At 41.9% G+C, this 21,745-nt stretch overlaps 1 protein-coding gene across 3 annotated transcripts in view; it reads left to right on the forward strand.

Moving 5' to 3' along the window:
• The first annotated feature begins 508 nt into the window (after window positions 1–508).
• NME8 (NME/NM23 family member 8) overlaps window positions 509–21,745 on the forward strand; it is a 56,290-nt gene continuing 35,053 nt past the window's right edge. The window contains exons 1-7 of one of the 3 annotated variants that reach the window (XM_072599071.1): window positions 509–937; window positions 3,331–3,370; window positions 3,460–3,517; window positions 3,708–3,817; window positions 8,985–9,056; window positions 14,232–14,348; window positions 20,470–20,539. In XM_072599071.1, the coding sequence (XP_072455172.1) occupies window positions 3,338–3,370; window positions 3,460–3,517; window positions 3,708–3,817; window positions 8,985–9,056; window positions 14,232–14,348; window positions 20,470–20,539 (460 nt within the window). In that variant the 5' untranslated portion in view covers window positions 509–937; window positions 3,331–3,337. The remainder of the gene's footprint in view (window positions 938–3,330; window positions 3,371–3,459; window positions 3,518–3,707; window positions 3,818–8,984; window positions 9,057–14,231; window positions 14,349–20,469; window positions 20,540–21,745) is intronic. The other 2 variants (XM_072599072.1, XM_072599073.1) reach the window with 2 other exon arrangements.

The raw sequence follows: 21,745 nt of genomic DNA on the forward strand, positions 1-21,745 counted from the left end.
CTGTATAGAGCTGGCTTTGTGTGTGTTTACACGTTGTCACTTTCATTAGATTCTAAGTTCATTAAGAGCAGGAACTGTTTCATCTGTTTGTATCCCTAGCACTTAGCACCGTGCCCGGCACACAGTAGGTGCTTAATAAGTGTTTATTGACTGACTTAAAGGAAGTCGGGGATTCCATGTGGTGGAGGTTAAAGGGAGAGCATTGGAGGCATGGGAGGTGGGGTGGGGCAGTCAGGGCCAAGGCACAGAGAGGGGAGGTGGAGGGTCTCGGGTGTAGGCCAGCTTGACTGGCCTAGAGAATTCTGGGAAGAGGAAGGGGTTCAAAAACAGGAACGCTATAGAGGGACCGGGTTGTGGATTGCACTCTATCCCCCGCCCCCCAGCTCCTTGAAGGGGCCCAAGTTTAGAATGCTTTACAAAGAATAAGGAAATGAAGGTATCCAGCATGGTGGGGCTGCGCGTAGTGCCATTTCCTTCTTGGCCTGCTTACTCCAGAACGTTCCAGACTGATGGGGTCTTCGGTGGCTCTGTTGCCCCTGGAGAAGTCGAGCAGAGGCTCTGACTCCTTTTTAGGGCTGGCCAGGGGCCAAGCGGACGGAGAACTGGCTGCGCGAACAGCGGACCCGTGCGCTCACCGCCCAGCCCGGGGGAGAGGGGCTTTGACGGAGTAGAAAGGGCGGCGCGGGCCCCTGACCACCCGCACCCAGGCTCAGGTGACGGGGGTTGGCCGCAGCTCGAGGGCGCCGGAGGTTGGGCAGCGTCCCCGAGCCTTTTATTCTGTGTCTCCCGAGAGCTGAGCGACTGCGGCAGCAGACAGAGTCCATCCTGCCCCCGGTCGATCCAGCCGCTGGTCCTACTTCCATCTGTGCGCCATCCCTCTCTCCCTTTCTCCATCTTTCCTGTAATTCTCCCTACACACTGCTGTGTGTCTCCTCAGGTACAATGAAAGGAACAGAGGAAAGAAAATGCAAGGGATAGGAGGGGGGAGGAAAAGGCTGCTCGGTGAGGGTCGATTACTTAGGTCCTTAAGGCCACCCGGAATCTAAGTATCGGAGAGATTTGAACCTGGGTCCTCGGACGTCGCACGGTTGGTGCGCCCTGACCATCCCTGGCTCTTGAAGGCTCAGCTGTACTGACAGCCACAACATCTCATGGCTCTTCGGATTGCCTGTACCTGGGGCTGGAGGATTTCTGTCTGTTCTCCGAACAACCCTGATGTCTTTGGTCTTTAAGGTTCTTAATCCTTCAAATGGTTGCCTGACTTGATACAGAACACTAGAGTTTACAAACAGCTTTGCATTCATTAGTCCTTTGAGATATTAGTATCCCCATTTTACAGAGAGGGAAACCAAGAGAGAGAGGTTAGGTTACTTGCCCATAGTCATGCAGCCAGTATGGATCAGAGGCAGGGCTTCATTCCAAGACTTCCTTGCTCTGAGGCCAGTCTTGTGTCCACCTCATCAGGCTGCTTCATTTTGTACATGAGAAGAAACTGATCATTGCTGTTTTGGACAGTCCATTCTTTGTCCGCATTCAAGACTCTCTACAATGCTTAATATTTGTTGCATTATTTCTCGTGATCTTCAAAATCACTGTGGGAGACAAGTACTGCTGGTTGGCTGTTTTACATTTGAGGAAACCAAGGCTCAGCTAATAAATGTCAGAGATAGTACTTGAACCTAATATTTCCTCACTCCAAGTCCAAAATAATGGTCACTAAATTCAGTGGGAAGGAATGCAGATATGTTCCTTTGGACTGGTTTTTTACTGGTCTCATGAACACAAATGGTATTAAGAAATGTTTATTTCCTGTTTGAAAATACCAGTTCTCTAATTTTAGACTTGGAGCATATCTGGACTAGTCAGATCGAGGAAATCAGTGAAATATTCTTGAGGACTTTCAGCATTTTCAAGCTACCATGAAAGAGAGGGAGTAGGACTGTTTTGTGCAAACTTAATTCAGGATCAAATGAGATATTATTATAAATAATAGAGAAAATAAGACAGTACTGTTTGTCAGCTGACTGACTGAACACTGGCTGCCTCTGGTCCTGTCTAGGTCAGTCTCCTTTTTAGAGAGAAAAAAACTCTGCTTCTGATGTCACTTCTCAGCACATTCTCAGTTGTTGTTTTTTCAATTGGCTTTGAAGGTTTGAGTGGCTAAGAGACCCATGGCTGAGCATGGACGCACATGGCTGATCTTTTCTTCACTCCTGACTGATTCTTCAGCTAGGTTATTCAGCCTTCAGCCTTAAATGCACACAGTTTTTATTGGGGTGGAAGGGAGAAGTATACGATGGATAGTTTCTCATAAGTAGCTTAAGAGTAGCACTCAGTCACCTTGGGTGACTCTTGGCTGCATCTCAGGGTGGGAAGTTTGCTCATTGTGGTAGCCAAAAGGACGCTGGTTGAAATCTTATCTGTGTGACAGCAGGCAAGACACAATCTCATGGGGCCTCAGTTTCCTCATCTGTAGAATGATGGATTAGAAAAGATGACCTTGAGGTCTGTTTCGGCTCTAGATCTATGAGCTTATGGTAACAATTAACCTGAGAATGACATTGGAAGAATTGATCACCATCTCAGAGTAGGGGAGGGAAAGCCCAGGGGGACTTCTTGCAAAGGAGGAAATCTGTTGAATTTTTTAGCATAAAAATTATGAGGTTAACAGCATCCATACTTCAAAGCAAATTGAACACTTTTTCATGCAAGCAGACAAGAAACTGCAATCAATAGATTCTTTTTTTTAATTTGGAGAACACTATTTTGGTTTTCAGATGGGATATATCATTTTTACTGTTTTATAAATAGCATTTTATTTTTAAAGTAGTTTTCAGCATCCCTGATTTAATAAGATTTTGAGTTCCAAATATTTCTCCCTGCCTCCCCTCCCCCTTCCCTAAGATGGCAAGCAATCTCAATCAATGATTCTTAATATAGACATTTCATCTGTTTAGGAAAGAAGTCTCCTTAAATGGAAGTTACATGGGTAATTTTTATATTCTATAACGGATACCTAGATGCTAAGAAAAACACAAGGGCCTTTTGTTAAGTTATATTGGAGGACAGAGGTGGATCTGAAAAAGCATTAGACCTTTGCTTGGGGAAAATGGGATGATGATTGATAACCAAAAAGAGGGAGGAGGTGAAGCTACCCAAAGAAAGAGGCCACCTAGGCTAGCCTGAAGACACAGTTCCTCTGAGTGCAGTGCCCTCCTGGGTCAGTTTGGGCTGTTAGACATATTAGACACCTGCTGTGTGGACAGACTCAGTTCCATTCCCCCTACTTTCCCTTCAGCGTGTTTTCTTTTCCTCTTTTTGCCTATTCAGCAGCTAAATGGCCAGCAAGAAAAAAGAAGCCCAGTTACAGGTATGCATCATGAGCTGTGCCCGCTTTGGAGGCTGGGTCCAGTTTTAGTTTAACTCCTGGCTAGTTACACAGTCCTTTCCTTGTTGCAGACGGTCATCAATAATGAAACTCTTTGGGAAGAAATGCTGCAAAACAAGGGCCTGACAGGTATTCCAGGGATTGCTACCCTTATAGGAGGCTAGATTTGGGTCCAGTCCTTCTCCCTGATCCCTTGTTCAGGTTCCCAGATCACCCAGTAATGGGATGTTGGCCAGTCAGGAGCTCCCCCTTCAGCCCAGATTTGGAGGGTGGCTCTGTTGATGTCATCTCATCCTTCCGAAACATGTCTATGTTTTAGTAATTGACGTCTATCAAGCCTGGTGCGGACCTTGCAAAGCCACACAGACTTTGTTCCGGAAACTGAAAAATGAGCTTTCATCTGAGGAGGAGCTTCTGCATTTTGCTGTGGTAAGGACTTACATCCATAGGTTCCAGTATTGGAAGGAACCCCTGATGTCCTTTAGTCCAGTTCTCCAAATGGCCCTATCCTATGAGCTAAGGTGGGTTTATCGAAGCACGTTCTCCATGGCATCTAATATGGTTCTTCCTCTTTCTCCTGACCAATATATGTTTGCCAAAGAGCAGCTTCTTTACCTTGGGTGGGATAGTCATCTTTTTTGAGCATAAACTTCCTCATCCATAAAAGAGACATGATTATATTTGTAGCATTTTCACTGAAGTCCCATTTGGATGCCTCTCATGACTTGGATGAATGATGTAGATCGGTTTGACTAATGCTTTCATTCAGAAGAGGAGGCAGGGAAATGTAGAGTGAGTAATACACAGTATCACTCTTGGTGGATCAGTGGTTAGAGCACTGGGCCTGGAATCAGAAAACACCTGAGTTCTAATTTGACTTCACACTTACTAGCTGTGTGACCCTAGGCAAGTCACTTAACCTCTCTTTGCCTCAGTCCACTAGAGAAGGAAATGACAAACCCCCTCCAACATCTCTGCCAAGGAAACCCCATGGACTGTACTGGCATGATGGGGTCCATGGGGTCATGCGGAGTGGGATGTGACTGAACAACAACAATTACCTTTAGATCCGGGCAAAACAAGAAGTGGGGGCCTGCCCTGGTTCCCGTACCTTAAGGGACACTGCCCTGCAGAGGACCCCATTTGTTGGAGGCAAAACAAATATATTATCATGTGGGAGCTTTAGGCCAGCTTGGACTGAATTTATTTTCCTTCTCTCCCCCTAGCATCATGGGAATATAGGTATTATTATCATTACACCCCATTTACCAGTGAGGAAACTGAATCATAAAGGTTAAGTGGTCTGTCCAGGGTCACAAAACCTTTAAGAATCTGAAGCAGGATTCAATCTTGGGTCTTTCTGACTCCAAGTTCAGTAGCTTCTCTCCATTGTGGCATCTAGACAGGGCATCTCAATGCCTTTGCCTTTGGTTTCCTTTGGAAACCTCTGAAATGGTAAATATGGGTTTGGAAACACACTCTTTTTTTATTCTTGATTCTTCTATGTGTGTGTGTGTGTGTGTTACTAGAGGCAGTGGTATTATCTATAAGGAGGCAGATCTCACCTCAGTGTAAGGAGCAGTTGGGGGGCAGCTTGGCTGCTGGGTACCCGTGGACAAGTCCCTTAAACTCTCAGTGCCCTAGGTCATTGTTCTCCATACTCTTTTGACAGATCACCCCATCAGTAAAAAAAAAAATTGTATTTAATTATAAATTATTGTAGTACTCCTGTGCTAATGTGTTACATTACAGACAAATAGAAATTAAAGAGGAGATATAGGTGAAATACATAATTTAAGATATTTAAGTTATTAATTGTACAAAACTCTTTTTCTTCTTGCTAAAATATTAACATTTTTTTCTGAGATAGTGTGACTAGACATGTTTTATTATTTAGAAAGAAAAACCTTGTTTCTGTCCTGACAGGGAAAACTTACAGTTTTATTTTTTGGAGTTACTTCATTTCACACTTGATCAGACATTGTACATTACTGCTGTAACATTTTGTTTGCGTGACTCATTTTATACAGTCATGTTTCAGCCAGCCAGGACTCGGTGTTCTCCAAACTCTCTCTGCTGTCTCTTGCCTCTGTGGATTTGTGTGGTCTGTTCCCCAAGCCTAGAATGAGCTCCCTCCTCATCTTGTGCCTGGCTGTGGCCAGCCCCTGCCCCTGACTCCTAGTTCTCAGTTCTTTCCCAGCTACATTTTCTTTCTCTCCCAGTTTTGCCCCTGTGACCTCCCCTGTGTCATAGAATGCACTGCGTGAGAGCAGGGACCATCATGTCAGTGTCTAATCAAAAAGCATGATTCAGCTCATGTCCTGTCAGGTACTGTGCCAGGCACTAGAGGAGACAGTCCCTATCCTCAGGGAACATGTATTTTACTAGATGAAGCAACATGTTCACAGATGAGTAAATAAATAGATTACATGCAAAATAAAGACATAGTCATTTGGAGAGGAGCTAGCATCCAGAGGAATCAGGATTGACATCTTCAAGGAGGGGCATTTCAGTTGAGGTGCACAGGGGCCAGACAGCCTAGCCCTAGGCAAAGACCTAGAGAAAGGAGATAGGATGTTATGTGGCATATGGAAGTTGAAGAATGCTAACTTTAAATACTGACGTTAGTAGCTTCCTCTCTATATTCTGTGCAGTAAATGGCTTTTGATGTATTGTGTTAGAAAATCTTAATATATCCTGCACTGACTGCTTAAAAATTCTGGGGGCTTTACCTAATTTTTTAATGGTTCACAAACTGCTCCACTGTTCCTTTAAATTTAAAAAAAATATAATAGTCACTCATGTTATGACTGTAACTGCAAAATATTGAATAAAAAAATTCTTTTCCAAAGGGCAGATTGATGGCAGGTCGTCATCACAGTGCGCATGTGCCCCAGACCATCATATTGAGCACAAAGAATGTTTTCTGTTATGTGATAAGTTAGAGACTGAATTGTTTGTGTATAGACTAGAATATTTTATTTCTAATTTTCATATTTGTGCTTATTTAAGCTATCATAAATAATAGTGCAACCCTCCTCCCTCTAGGCATAGTATAATTTTTCACTTGAAAATATTATCAAAAATTTCTATCAGCAATTGAAACATAAGTTCCACTTAATTTCTTTTTCTTAAATTATGATTTTCTTACATTTGTGTATTTAATAAAAATCATTTTAATTTCAAGAAAGCTGCAGTTAGCGTATCTGAGGTTTCAAAAGAGCAGGGCACTATGAAAGGGGGATGGTATTCCATTTCCTGGTTTACTTGCATTGTCAGCACAATAAATAATAATAAAAAGTAACAATTTAAACTTTCGTGAAAAATGCAACAAAAATTTTCTTTACAATTCTCTATTTTGTGAAAACGGACATCATTGTTAGCCTTCTCTGAAGGATCTTTTTCACATAAAATGCATCCCAATCAAGTTCTGTTCTATAATAAAATGTTTATTCATGTACTTTATTCTTTTACATGCACTATCACAAAGCGACCATATTTTCAATTTTTCTTGGAATGTATATGTGTCATCTGGCTCTTTAACGTACGTTAGCATCTGAGTCTCCGCTGTCAGTGGGGTTGGAAAACACTTTCTGAAAATGGAGCTGTGGTATTTGGGGCTATTGAGGGCCTGCAGACAGGAGTGGGGTGAGGCTTCATGGTATAAACCATTTCCCTGGAGTATCTGAAGAGGAGCATTGGGAAAAGCCTGGACGCTGGGGGTATGGGTATGTGTGGGGAACGTATCCTTTAGTGTTCAGTGGTCATGAATTATCCCAGACCGTGGTTTGTGGTCTACGATAGTCATCCAAATTTAGATAATCATTTCTGTTTTGTACAGTTCATTGGCTTGAATCATAACAGTTCTTATCAAAAGATGAATGTTGTAAGCTAATTGTTCCAAATCTTCATGAATAAATCAGCATGCCTCCCATGGACCCATGGATTTTGTACCACATTTAAAAAGTTTTATTGTTTATATAGACAAGGCCCTTGCAAAAACCATTTGCTGGGACTGTACAACATAGGGTGACCTTGCTGAAGCACATCCATGAGTGCAGCCAGTAAGTCAAAAGAAGTTCTACCATAACAGTCATTCAGAGGAAGGCTTGGGTTGACTGCCCAGCACAGGGAGCTAAAGAGCTAAGGATTCTGGGAATTGTGGTCTTTTCTCAATCTAGAAAGAGAACTATGAGGCCAGCTAGAGTTTGAAGTATGCTATCTGGGGAGAATTTACATATGTAAACTCATTTCCTTCAGGTTAGATCAAGATTGGGAATCCAGTGGTTGGCAATGAGTATGTGCATGTCTTTGTATCTTACTTGCATGATTAGATGTGTTCATTTATTTGTATTTTGTTCAAGAAGTCCTGTAGTCACTTCCACTCAGCTTGAGGCTTGGTCTTTGATCCAGCCCTCGAATTCTCAGGTTCTCAAAAAATAATGCCTGCAGAGCTTCAGCTATGTCAAGCCCTACCAAGAGTGGGGGAAAGAGATGGTTCAAGTGCATGTTACCCAAGCTCCAGCCTGGTTAGATCTGGGGAGGTTTGTGATGCCCAGGTTGGTTATAGCTCCTCAACACCATTTACTTTTGCTACTAGAGATGGTGTGGAGGCGATTGTTGGTGCATTCTCTCTGTCTGTCTGTCTGTCTGTCTGTCTGTCTCTCTTTCTCTCTCTCATCTATTCTAGCTCACTCCCAGACAACTCTCTGAGATTGGAAGTTACAGGCAAGGTGTTGACCCTCATTGGAGGAGGGAATTTCCACACTAGGAATTACCCCTCATCAATGAAATGAAAGATCAGAGGCTTGAAGGGCTGGAGCTAGAAGCCATCTTAGAGATCAACTATATATTTATTGATTCCTATATCTCTGTAACTTGAATTCCAATCTCAGCTGACATGGCAGTCAAGCCAAGTACACACACACACACACACACACACACACACACACACACACACACACTATGACTATATATACATTTACTTCTATTTGGACAGTCAATTTTTAGCTCTCTATTTATGGGAGTAAATACATATAATTATTTCCTTTGGAAAATTAATTCCCTTAAGGAAATATACATATATATATATTTCCTTAATATATACTTACCTATAATAATGTATAATAATAGTATTAATATAGATAATGTATCTATATACACATACATAAGTAATTATATATAACAGGCTGCCCCAATACCCAATTGTAGATGGTAGAATGTCCAAATATATGTTTATATATATGAATATACATGTACATTTATATGTATATGTATGTGTGCCACTTTATGGCTTACAAAGTGATATAGATATATAGTCTATATCTATGTATCTATATACATATAATCTATCTCGTTTGTTCTACTAGGTACCCCTGGCAGGTAGCTGCTACTATTATTCTCATTTTGTGGATGAGGAAATTGAGTCCCAGAGATGCTAACTGATTTCCTCAGAATTGTAAAGTCCGCTAGTGACAAGTTGAGTGCTCTTTCCTCTGTTTTAAATGAATGCAGAAACTGATCTTATCCAGCCTCAAACCTGATGTGTATACACTAACTAGCCTGTGAATATATAAAACATTTCCTTTGATTTCAGGCAGAAGCAGACAGTCTGATAACCCTGCAGCCATTTAGAGATAAATGTGAGCCTGTTTTCCTCTTTAGTCTTGTAAGTATCACCTTTCTCCATGCCATTGTCTTGTCTAGTTCAAACTCCCAGTAGGAATTTGAAAGGTAGCCCAAAAGATAATGGCCAAATTCACTGATGAGGTGGATTGTACTGTTCAGCCCAGCACAATATCTACTAGTCCGTAAGCTCCTCAAGGCTAGAGGACACGTGTATCTTTGCCCAATATGTGGTGGCCCACAGGTAGTTAGGTGCTCAATTACTTCTCATCAATCTTGAAATCCTAGATATTGAGGGGAATCACCAGGGCCAAGCAGTTGAATGGAAGTCTCTTCTAAAACATCCCTAGCAAGTAGTCACCCAGCTGTCTTCCACACTGGATATTTTGCCATGAGGGGAACTCCCTACCACTGTGGGCAGCCATTCTACTTTCGAAAAGCTTCTATTTGTGAGGAATTCCCCCTATGTTGAGTTGGCATCAGTTTTCCATAATTTCCATGATGTTGAATATGATGGTGAGGTCAGTTGTGATGCGACTGGCTTGTTTGGAGCTCAGGGTAAATTACTATCAATCGCAGAAGGAAAGGGTGTGTGGGTCTGGTATAGCCAGATTATAGGAGGCCTTGAAAGTAGACAAAGGACTATAAACTTGAGGAGCAAGGTCATAAATGTTTCCAAAGCACTTCATTCAAGAAAATCATTCATGAAAACTCGATCGCCTTCACTGCTGAATACATCCCTTCCCCCTCTACTACCCAGTGAGCCATCCTATGTAGTTAAGACTAAAAAAAGGGGAAGAGAAGCAGTTCAACAAAGCTTACCAACAGATCACTCAAATTTGAAGGTATAGGCAGGGTTTCCAACCTGCAGCCCCCTCCTCCCCTCCCCCAGAAGAGAAAGAAGCATGTTTTTCTCATCTCTCCTTTGGGACCAAGATTTTCCATCAGAATCCAGAATGCTTCCTACTTGGTTTGAAATCTTAGGAGGTCTGTGTTCAGTGTCAGCCACCCAGATGTGCTTGCTCTGGGCCAGGCACTGGGCTGTGTGCTGGGGATGGAAATACACTGAATGAAACAATCCTTGCTCACGGGAAATGACATTTGAATGAGAGAGACCAGTAGTGCACATGCAACTACATATAGCATTAATAGAAAATGAATAAATGAAATTAATACAAACCAGCTAAATACAAAGTAAGTTAAAAGGCTAGTAACTACGGGTTGGATCCAGAAAGGTTTCATGTAGATCTGGTACGTAAGCTGAATCTTAAAGAAAGAGAGATTCTGTGAGTTTGAATGAAAAAAAAGAAGCATTTATTAAGTACTGACTGTGCCAGACCAAGCCCTACCTTTAAAGAGCTTCCATTCTAATTGGGGAGACAAGACATAAAGTGGAACTAGAAAGGGTGCAGGGGCTGTAGTTGGGAATGGCCGGGAAGTGGCATGCTAACCTGGTTCTGGGGAGTAGAATGGAAGCCCCAGGGGCAGAGTCTGGGTTTTGGCAGCAGAGGGATGAGAAAGATGACCAGAATGTAAGTGACATGGTTTGGAAATAGTGGGGAAGGTTCTGTGCATCAGAGGTGAGGAGGGAATGCATTCTAGGCATGGGAAATGACCAAGGTCAGGGCATGCAGGTGGAGAATGGAGTGCTATTGGAAGGGAAAAGAGAGAAAGTGATTGTGGATGGATTAAAGAAGGCAGGAAGGGAAGGCATATATAAGGAGCCCGAAAAGATAGATCAAGGTCAGGCTAGGGAGGGTTTTAAAAGCAAAACAGACTTGCTATTTTATCCTGGAGTTTATTGAGTAAGGGAGTGACATGATCAGACGTGCACTCAGGCAAAGTTACTTTGGATGCTGTGTGGAGGATAGACTGGAACCAAGAAGCTTAAGGCAGGGAGACCACTTCAAGGGCTTTTGCAGAAGCTTAGATGAGATGGGATGGGAACAGAAGTCAAGTTGGTGTGTCTATAAGAGGACAATCATGGTAGGATAAAAGATATGGGAGGAGAGATGGCAAGATTTAGAAACTGACTGAATTTGTGGGGAGAGACAGAGTAAAGAATTTTGGATAATGGTGAAATTGTGAACCTGGAGCCTGTAAGGATGGTGGTACCTTCAGCAGGAATAGGAGAATTTGGAATACTGGAAGGTTTTGATGGGAGGGAATAATTAGTTGTATTTTCTACATATTGAGTTTGTGCTGAGTTTGGGTTATCTAGTTTGAAATAGGCAGCTACTATTATGGGATTGCAACTTAGAGGAGAAATTGAGAGTGAATATATAAATCTTTAAGTAATCTGCATAGAGATGATAATTAAAAACATGGGACCCAACGAGGCAAGAGGGAAAGAGAGAGGAGGATCTAGGACAGAGCCTTGGGGAGCACTCCCAATTCTAAGGGGGTGATATGAAGGACAAACCTGCCAAGAACACTGCGAAACCATTTTCAATCGGACAGACTTTGCTGGCTCATCATCCTTTCCTGAAAACTCAGAGAAGGTGTCATAGTCAGAAATGAGACAAAGAAAGCCGAGGCTGTCAAGCTTGGCAATAAAGAAGTGCTTGTTAACCTCGGAGAGAGAAGTTTCAGTTCAGACAATAGAAGCAAGAGCACCAGGACGGGGTGACAGGAGAGGAAGTAGGAGCAGTTCATGTGGAGAGCTTTTTCTAGGAATTTGGCTGAGAAAGGAAGGAGAGATATGGAATGAATGCCTTAGGGATGGTAGGATCTAGTGAAGGGTTCTCATTTTGTTAGTTTTTAAGGCTAGGGAAGACCTGGCCCCATTTGAAGGTAGAAGACAAGGAATTAGTGAATAGGGAGTATTTGAAGGCTGGGGGAGGGGTGATGATAGGGAGAGGAATTTATTAAAGATTAGATGGAATGGGAATCAGAGGCACATGTTGGCCTTAATGGGAACCAGGGTGACTTTATTGTTAGAGACTGGATGAAAGAAGAGAAATTCAGGTCGAGGAGTTTTGAGATGAAGAGAAGATATGAAGAAAAGGGGTCTCATGGGGAATAATCTTATTTTCTCAGGAAAATTAGAGACATTTCTTAATGAAATAATGCTGCTGGGACATCGAGGCAGAGAGAATGCACCAACTTAGCCAGATCGTAGAGTCCACATCCTAACTCTAGTCTGGCACTACCTGAGATTCGGAGACTTTGTCCCATTCTTTCAAGCTTCCCTGTTTCAGTTGAGGGCACTGCCGCCCTCTCAGGAACCTAGCTTCACAACCTCAGATTCATGCATGACTCTTCCATTTGTGTCCCCCTTCACCTCCTACTGAGATGGTTAAAAAACAGTTAAGAAATTCTAGGGTGTTAGGATTTGGATTTTTAGCAACCAATACACAAACATAGTTAAGATAATTCATATAGTGAATCCAGCTGTTGGAACCCATCACTTATTTTTTCTTTTGCAGTGGTGGCTTGATATTGCAAAGGACACTGGATGCTTGTTGGTGATAATGTTTAATATAAAATTTTGGAATAATCTCTTTGTTCTCTCTGAAGCAAACTCAGAGAATGCCTCTCCTATGTCAACAAAGCCAGACAAGGCTGACTCTACATTCCTTAAGAGACCTTTAACCTAAGACACTATCTTGAATAATGGGACGTTTTCCATATCTTAATATTTGTAGACATATACTATGTTATGGCATGTTAATGGTAAAGAAAACACAGACATCTTAGGTTGTAATTTCTATTGAACTTTGTTTACCCTTTCCTATGTCAGTTCTCTGTTTAAGGCAGGAAGCCTGCCACTCACTAGTGGTGGGATTTCCTTCTTTATCACCAAGACATGTGTTTACCCAGCTGGAATCCCAAGGCCTGACCAACATTACTTTGTGAATTGTCCTGTCTTACTGAATTTATGATTTGCTCAATTAGGAGAGTTCCTTTCTCACGGCAAAATGTATATAAGCCAGAAGATTTCTGCACTGGGTAGCCAGAACATTTCTGGCTCCATAATGCATTATGTTACCGTTATCTTTAATAGGGAATCGATCAATTAATTAATTAAATCATAAAATGTATGCATTTAGCCTGTTGCCTCTTCTCTAACTAAGTTTTCAGGTCAACATTGGTCAGGCAGACATCCCCTTAGCATCCCTCTTTCTTGACCCCTGAGGAGTGTGCCCTGCCTGTGGGTCCAGGCTGTTGGGGCTGAACTTAAATAAACTGCTAGGACGCTGTGAGGAGAGAAGCAGCAGAAAGCAAGAGGCAGAGGGAGCAGCTGTCAGGAGTTTGATAGTCTTGGTCTCCACTGCTCCCACCGGCCACTCTCCCTGAATTTGGTCCCACTCTCGTTCAATGGCATTCTGAGCGGCTGGCTACAAAAGTGTTGCCTGAATATGAGTTGGAGTGCACACGTGGAATCTATTCCCTCTTTGACTTAACTCCTCAGTTCTGTTTTCTTTGAAAGCTCAATTTAGGTGCCACCTTCAGGACTCAATTTAGATTCCACCTCCTTGGTGAAGCTTTTTCTCTTTTCTCCCCGTGGATCCCCCCACCCCACCCTGGGCATCAGTCCTCAGTATCATCTCAGGTTATAACCTTCTGTTTAACTATCTGTTTACTTGGTGTAATTCTTCATTCCCTCCCAACAGATGAAATCTCCTTATTGGTGGGGACGATTTTGTTTTTGGCATTCTATTTCTAGCTCTGGGTCTTGCATATAGTCAGAATTTTATTGATAGTTTTTTGAATTGGAGGGAAGATTCATTCAGTATTCCAAATTGGATTAAAAGTCTAAGCCAAGGCATCTTGAAAGGCATTTGCATAGTGTATATGGGGGAGAAAGGGAGGAAAGCCTTCACAGCATTGAGGGTCTGCTTCATGGAGTATTGACAGCTTTGTTTTTGTAAAAGTAGATTTCATTAATAAAAAGCTTTTGGTTTTATACCATAGTTAGTTTTGAAAATGTACTTTTCTTCTGATCTTTAAATTGAATGCTTTCTTGTTAACAAGAGACATTTAAGAAAAAACAGCTCATACAGTGATGACATCCGTGAGCATTTTGCTCTAGTGATCTCCTATGTCTCTGCTGAGAGGAGTGGGGTATATTTTATTAGTCATCATAATAAAATAGCTTACTTTAAAACAAGAAATTGTAGCAATGAAAAAAGACTGATAAAAGAGAATTACAATTGAAAAGCTGGCCATGAAATTGCACTGAGAATAGGATTTTCTTTCTCCTCTTCTTTTGCAGAACGGCCGAATCGTATCAATGGTTAGAGGTGCAAACGCACCACTGCTGAATGCTAAAGTGATTCAACTGGTAGAAGATGAAAAGAAAATTTTAGCAGGAGAAATGATCCGCCCAGTGGTAATTGATAGAAACAGCTTGCTTTCTACTTGTGACATTTTGAGACTATGAGATATTGCAGTACCAATGTGGACACTCTCTACTAGTCCATCACTCAACAGTCAATGCTGGGCACTGGGGACACACATACAAGAATTAAACAGTACCTGCCCGTAAAGGGTTTACATTCTAACAGCAAAGATAACATATGCTGCACATCTGTAGATATAAATAAGGTGGCCTCAACAGGAAGATGCTAGAAACTGAGGGACTCAGGGAACAAAGATGATACTCGCTGCACCCCTTTTTAACCTGTGCCATTCTTGTCCATGTTTCCCATAAGTCCTCCTTAGTGGGCTGCTCCAGTGCACTGGAAATTTTATCTTGGTTTTCTAATAGAGCAGGGGCAGCAAGGGGGCATAAGAACTCATAACTCTGCCTAAGGATGTGTGCACTGAAGTACTCCATACTGTTCCTGGGACAAGTGACATGTCTTCAGTGATGGCAGGTGGGAGACAGAGACCATCTTGGGAAGGGAAAGAAGCAGTCATGTACGGGAGGAGCTCACTCCATCTGGTAGCTTCCTATTTGAACATTATTCTTGCTAACTAGGTCCCATGTTCTGTTGTTTCTACATAGCTGAAGGACTCTAAGTACTGTTGGTACTCCCCTAAATTTGTCAGCTGGGGACAAAGCTCTGGTTACTCTACCCTAGTTGCAGCTATGCTGGCTGCCTATCGCTCATTCTGGAAATATGCCTTCTCCCTTAGTTTCTTTTTGTCCACAATTCACGATTAGCAACATTACTTATCATTTAGTCTACAGTTGAACAAAACTGTTGTGTCCATGAGTAAATAATTTGTTTCTTGAGGAGAAGGGGAGACTCTTTGGTCAAAGGAAATAATAAGTATCTTTCTGTGGGGGAAGTTTTTCAAAAGTTGCATTTGATTATGTTCGTAGTAGAAAACAAAAGCAGGGATTCTAGATTGGAAGCATTTATCATCCTCATCAAATTCCAACAGTTAGACAGCCATTGAGCCCCTTTGCTCTTTGTAGTCAATGGAAGCACTTCTGAGCTACAGCACTTGGTGATAAAAGGCCAGAGGTGACTCCATGCCCAAGGCACTGTGTGGTACCATGGAAAGTATACCATGGAAATTTGGCATTCGGATCTCACCTCTGCCATTTCCTACCTGTGTGACCTTGGCAAAGGTCATTCCTTAAATCTTCTGGGCCTCAGTTTGCTCATCTGCAAAAATGAAGGGGTCATAGTAAGGCCCTTTCCAACTTCATATCTATCTCGGATCCTATTACATTAGTTTCATGAGATAACCTTAATCCATTCCTAGGACTTTTTGAGAAAAAAAAATCTACTTGGATGATAGTTTTATTTTGTCAATTATGGATCAAAAAGTGATTTATTTAAAAACCACATGGCCTTAATATCAAATTTTCTCTATATAAGAAATAGAACACTTTTCTAAAGAAATAAAATTGAACACCACTAAGGGGAATGGAGAAGGAAAGAGAATATTGGGCACAAACAAGCTCTATCCAATCACAAACAAGGAACTTGGCAGGAGAAGGTTGTCATGGAGGCCATGAGAGAAATATGTCACTGCAAAACAAGCTGGATTGCTTGTGAAGTGATACAGAGGCATGATTGATGGTTAGCTCATATGCTCCATTGGTGGCCTTGACATATTGAGAGAACTAGAGGAGGATCTCTTCATGGTTGATATCTGGAGCTCATAGTCCTTACCTCTGTCTCATAGGAAGTCTTTCAGTTTCCCCAGCATTGGTGCCTTGGACCCTAAGGTTGCTTTACGTCTAATCTGCAAATGTTTGTACATAACTATTTATGTGCTTAGAATGGAAGGTCCTTGAGGACAGGAATTGCTTTTCCTTTTCTTGGTGTATCCCCAACACAGCATAGTGCCTGGTTCAGAAAAAATACTTAATAAATGTTTATTGATTGACTGATAGAAGATACATGTAGGTTATACAGACATGGATGGATGATCTGCATTTTGGGAGCACATGCCTGCATTGATGAGATCACAGACCCATTTGAATATTGAAATATAAAGGGCCATCACAGTGTGTTTTGAAACGACATTTTTCTGATTATGAGTTTGAACAATTTTTTGTTCAATTGTATTTCTTCTTTTGAGTACTCCTTGTTCAGATGATTTGTTTACTTATTATATGAGGGTGGGGTAAGATAGACTGCACATTTACAAATTTGTGCCAGTTCTTTATGGGTCTGGATGTCAGATTTATATTAGTTTGCACAGCAACACCAAAGCTTTCCCCCAGTACCATACACTGTGTGGAGGGGAGGCAGGATTTTCAAAGACTGCCCAAACAGCCCCAACTCAGGCAAGTTCTCCCAAGTTGGAAAAGCTTTGAGGAAAGTCCCAGTGACAACCTGTGGCTGTGCTCCAAGGGCTTGGATAGCTGGGTTCCAAGAACCTTGTCACCAGCAGTCTGGTCACTCAGGGATGAATTTTTAGGTCCTAAAGATCCATGAACCACAAATGTAGAGTGCTCTCACTCCTGTCGAGCCCTTTTCAGCTCCTGCAGGGAGGGACAGAGTCAGAGAGGTAGAAGAGAGCCAGGACAAAGCATCACAGTTTATAGACATCATAAACATTAGTTTAACTGTTTGTCTACTAAATGTGAGATCAGATAGTCAGATCTAGGGTGGAAGGCACCTTAGAGGACTTCTCATTTTACAGATAAGGAAACTAAGCTTAAGGGATATGCTCAAGGGTCGATAGGTAGTTAAGGGTAGAGCCAGCATTTCACCCCAACTCCTCTGAATCCAAAGCCAAATTTATTTTCAATAATAATAATAACAATAATTAATATTTATAACGTGCGTACTGTGTACCAGGATCTGTGCTAAGTTCTTTGCAATTATTATCTCATTCGATCCTCTCAACAGCCTGGGACGGTGATCTTGCTATCATTATCCTCATTTTACGGATGAGGAGACTGAGGCAAACATATGTTAAGTGATTTGCCCAGGGTCGCATGGGTAGAAAATATCTAAGTCTAAATTTGAACTCAGGCCTTTCTGACTTCAGGTCTGGTGCTCTCTCTACCATACCATCTGGCTGTCCTCATTTTCCATAATGACCATAATGTCAACCTGTGCCTGGAATAACAGAATTCTCTCTTTACTCAGCTCCTCCTTGGATTTCAGAGTTGGAAGGGACTTGAGAAGTAGGTATCCTGGACCAGCAGAGAGACTTCATGGGTGTGCTTTGTGCGTACTTACAATATCAGAGAGTTCGGAGGCATAGATAAGACTGGGGAGATTTTACACATTTTCATGTGTAAGCTTGGTGATTATTTCTAGCTTAGCATCCACCAATGTTCAGGTAGGGACAGAATTTTTATGTAAAGGAAGCAAACTCCAAAACCCTTTGGTAACATAAATAAGATATGAATGAATGAAGAAACGTGGAAAAAGGCACTTATTAAATTCTGACTGTATGTCAGACACTGCCAGACACAGAGCATCCAATCACGAGGATCCTTTTCACCAGTTGCAAAAATCCCCAGAGAAACAGCCTTTGTGCCTTGTTGCATGGTCAGCCCAAACAGCTGGTGCTTCTCCCTTGTCTTTCCTCTCTCTACCAGCATGCAATGACAGAACTTCAGCTATGGTTCTGAGGCCTTCACCTTACTACAGTCTGAAGTCTTAATTTCTGCGCTTCTCCAAGTGAGAGGGAGCCCACTCCTGTTGAGGTGATCTGTTTCACTTGAGCCTGGTCTCATTGTCAGGAAGGCTTTCTTCACTTCAGGATTGTCCTTTGCTCCTGGTTCTTTACCACCAGAACAAGGCCAATTCCCTCTTCTGCCTATAAAGAAAAGGAAGAGAAAAGGATGTTCTAGCTCAGGGGAAGGATGCCTCACAATTTCCCCTTGGAGAGGTGAAGAAAGCAGTTGGCGGATCTGGCTTTATCATGCTTCCAAAGGCAAGTCAAAATGTCATTTCACGGGATGTTTGATTATCTTTTATTACAGTGCTTATGTTAGATATTGTCAAACAGACCAGATGAGATCACCGCAGCTTGTGTGCTAATGTTTTGTGTCAAGGATGAAGAAGCAGAGTAATTCTACAAAGACTTTAGAAGAGCTTTCAAATTAAATCAACATATACTTTTATATGTGGTGGCAAATGTAAAAGCAGGCATAGGGGAAAGTGGCAAAGATATGTGGCCAGACAAGGTTCAGGAGCAAAAGACAAGATGGGAAAGAGGCTTGTGGACGATACCAGGCCCCACAGTCACCGTTCATGAATGCTTTCTTCACAGAGTTGGAAGATGCTGCACATGATGAGAACCCAACAGTATCATAGGAAAAATGAGATTTATGACGTCTTAATAGAAGGGAAATCTATTTATTGGTGAGATGTTTCCAGATTAGCCATCTGTGTCTGGTCTGACCATAAATATAGCAGAGAAAAGATAAAATCAGAAGAATGAGTAAAATGAGAAGATATGGCATGTAATCAAGACAATTCCAAACCATGCTATTCAAACAACACATTGATGATGAAAAATGGAAAGTGGACAAAAGAAAAGTTAATGAAACAGACTATTAATATTTTCTAAGGAATTTTAATGACTAGCCATCAGTTGTTGCTTCCTCCCTCCTGAACTGGTAAATCTGATGTCTCCAGGCTTTCTTCCTCTGTACACTGATCATGCTATAGACAACTCTGCTGCTCACTCCATGTACAAGATTTATTAATCATAGCTTTTGGTAATGGGTATCTTTAAAGTTGACAAAAACCTTGAAAGGGAAGCTTTACTTTGCTGGAAAGTCACTTCGGAAATATAACCATATATCTTGATAGGTCAGATTTCTATTTTTTATTGTGTTCAGAAAAAATTTTGTGTAATTAGAATGAGGGCTTTTTGATATGTAATATCTTTCCTCTTGGAAACAATCATCTTCATGTCATTGTCATGTAGGTGATATGTCTAGGTTGTTTGGATTTGGCTTCATCCCTGGTTGGTGTCCTATAAATTCTGATGATTTGCAACATGTGCCTTATTTCTGGGAAATATTATGATACAGTTTCCCAAAATAGAGTGGTCAAGTTCATTTCAGGTCATATTTTCTATTATAATCCAGATGATTCTTATATTTTAAAAAATCATTCCTGCCTGTAGTTCAGTGAGTTTATGTTGTAAGTCTTCCATGTCTTTTTCCAGTCGATAACATCCTGTGCTCATTTTTTGCATTCTCTGTTGCTTCTTCAGTTCTAGCATTCAGAGAACATGATTCTGTTTTTCGTTGAGAGCATTACTTTCATGCACCTAGAATTGAAAGGGACAAGGAAAACAAGATGACCTTCCAAGCCCATTTCTCAGGACTATCGGGTGGAAGGGGAAGGGAATATGTCCTTTCTCCACCCAGCTAAGTGCATGGTGGCCCTGGTGTGAATGAATGAGTCCTTCACCCTGAGATAGCATCTGAAAGAGAGAGGCTGTGCCTCAGATGGAGTTCAAGTCACAGTCCATGGGAAGAGGCAGTTCTCACCCACATGTTAGCCTTTGCTGGATGTTCGCGTTTATACCAATCATCCCTGAAGCAGGCCCCTCACCATGGGGGCCTCCATCTTATGTGATCTGAATGTATGTGTAAGTCCCATTATATTGGTATCCCCAGTACTTAGCACAGTGCCTGGCACATAGTAGGCACTTTATAAATGCTTACTAACTTTTCATTCCATACTCACATTTGGTATATCCTTCATTCTTCCCCTCCCTGGAACATTATTCCTTATAAGAAAAAGTTAAAAAAGGAAGAGAAAAAAACAACAGTGAAGCAAAACTAACCATCACATGAGCTGTGTCTGATAGTGCATGCAATGTCCCAACTCTGTAGTCCTCCACCTTGCAAATGAAATGGAATGAGGTGCATTTTCTCAAATTTTGTCTTAGAACAATTTTAGCCATTATAATTATACAGGATTCTGGACTTTCAAAAAATTGCGTATATTAAATTGCTGTAGTCATTGTATATATTATTTTCTTTATTCTAATAACTCAGTTTAAAAAAATATTAATCCGCAAACCAGTCATTATCCTCTACTTCTCTTTCCTCTCTTTTACCATAGCTTCCTGAATTAGTACTAATGGATTCAGATGAAGGCGAAGATGTGGTTGAAGTTCCAGAAGTACCTGTGGGCAAGTATTAATTATATAAATTAAATGGGAAGCGCTAAACCAAAGTGACATGGCTCTTGAGTGTAATCATATGATTCTCCCGCCCATTAAAGTCTTCCTCATGGTAGGGACGTTCCTCTCAGTTCTTGAGGGCTATCCCAGCCCAGCCCAAATTCTGACAAGTCTGACCTCTTTGGAAGGCTTCTGGTATGGTCCTGGTGGCATCTGGAATCTGTGGTCTGAGAGTCCCTCTCTTAAGGGATGGGGAGATTGGCTATCAATAGATTGCTCCCTCCCCCGATGATGAATTCTTTGGCTCTGGTGACCCACAAAACCCAGCCTCTCTTCAGCTTAAAGAGACCTGCTTGTAATTCTGACAGCATGCATGGCTTATGAAATTCTGAAAAAAATTCAAAGGCCTAGAGTTGCCATCGTGAAAAGGTTAAGGTCTTTGAGCTTTTCTTCTTACATGATTTTTTAGTCTTTCTTCTTCAGTGTTTCTTAAACGAGAGGCAGCATGAGACCAATGACCATTTTATATGGGTGCTTGGATCACTTGGTCACATTGAAACTGCCCAAATGAGAAATCCATCCGCCCCTTTACTTAATTTTTAGGGTAAAAGCCAATGGGGACACTTGGATGCTGTTGATCCAAATGAGATAAAATGTATAAAGTGCCTGGCACAAAGGAGATGCCATATGAATACTTATTTCCCTTCTCTTTTTGAGTCTGTGGAGTTGAACTGAGTGGGAGTTGACTGTTGGGTTAAGAATGCCACGTAACTCTTTGCTTTTAAGAACTCTCACAATCATGGAGTGAGTTTTGTCTTTGTCTGGCATTTAAGCAACTTGAGATCTTCTGGACATGAGCCCTCCCTTCAGGGCTACAGGCTGGAGCTCACGGATGATTCCCAATCCTGTGTGAGTCTCGTCCATGTCCTTCTAAGATCCTCCACAGAGGGTCTGCTCAAGGTGTCTGGGGCCTTCCTTTAGTTCTCGTTCTGGTGGCATCCGGGTTGAAGGACTCATTCACTTGCAGCAGGTTCACCAGACTGTAAGCTGGGTGGGAAAGGGCCATCTTCCCCTTGGAAATGGGGTTGGGGCTTTTGTCTTGTTTTATTTGTCTTTTTAAGTTTTAGGGATGGGACATGGAATCCCTGACCCAGGAGCTTCAGTCACGGGGTCCTGGAAACCCAACACCCTGGCTTGCTAGGCCTTCTGTGCTGG

This window comes from Notamacropus eugenii, chromosome 3, assembly GCF_028372415.1.
Source record: "Notamacropus eugenii isolate mMacEug1 chromosome 3, mMacEug1.pri_v2, whole genome shotgun sequence".
Classification (NCBI taxonomy): domain Eukaryota; kingdom Metazoa; phylum Chordata; class Mammalia; order Diprotodontia; family Macropodidae; genus Notamacropus; species Notamacropus eugenii.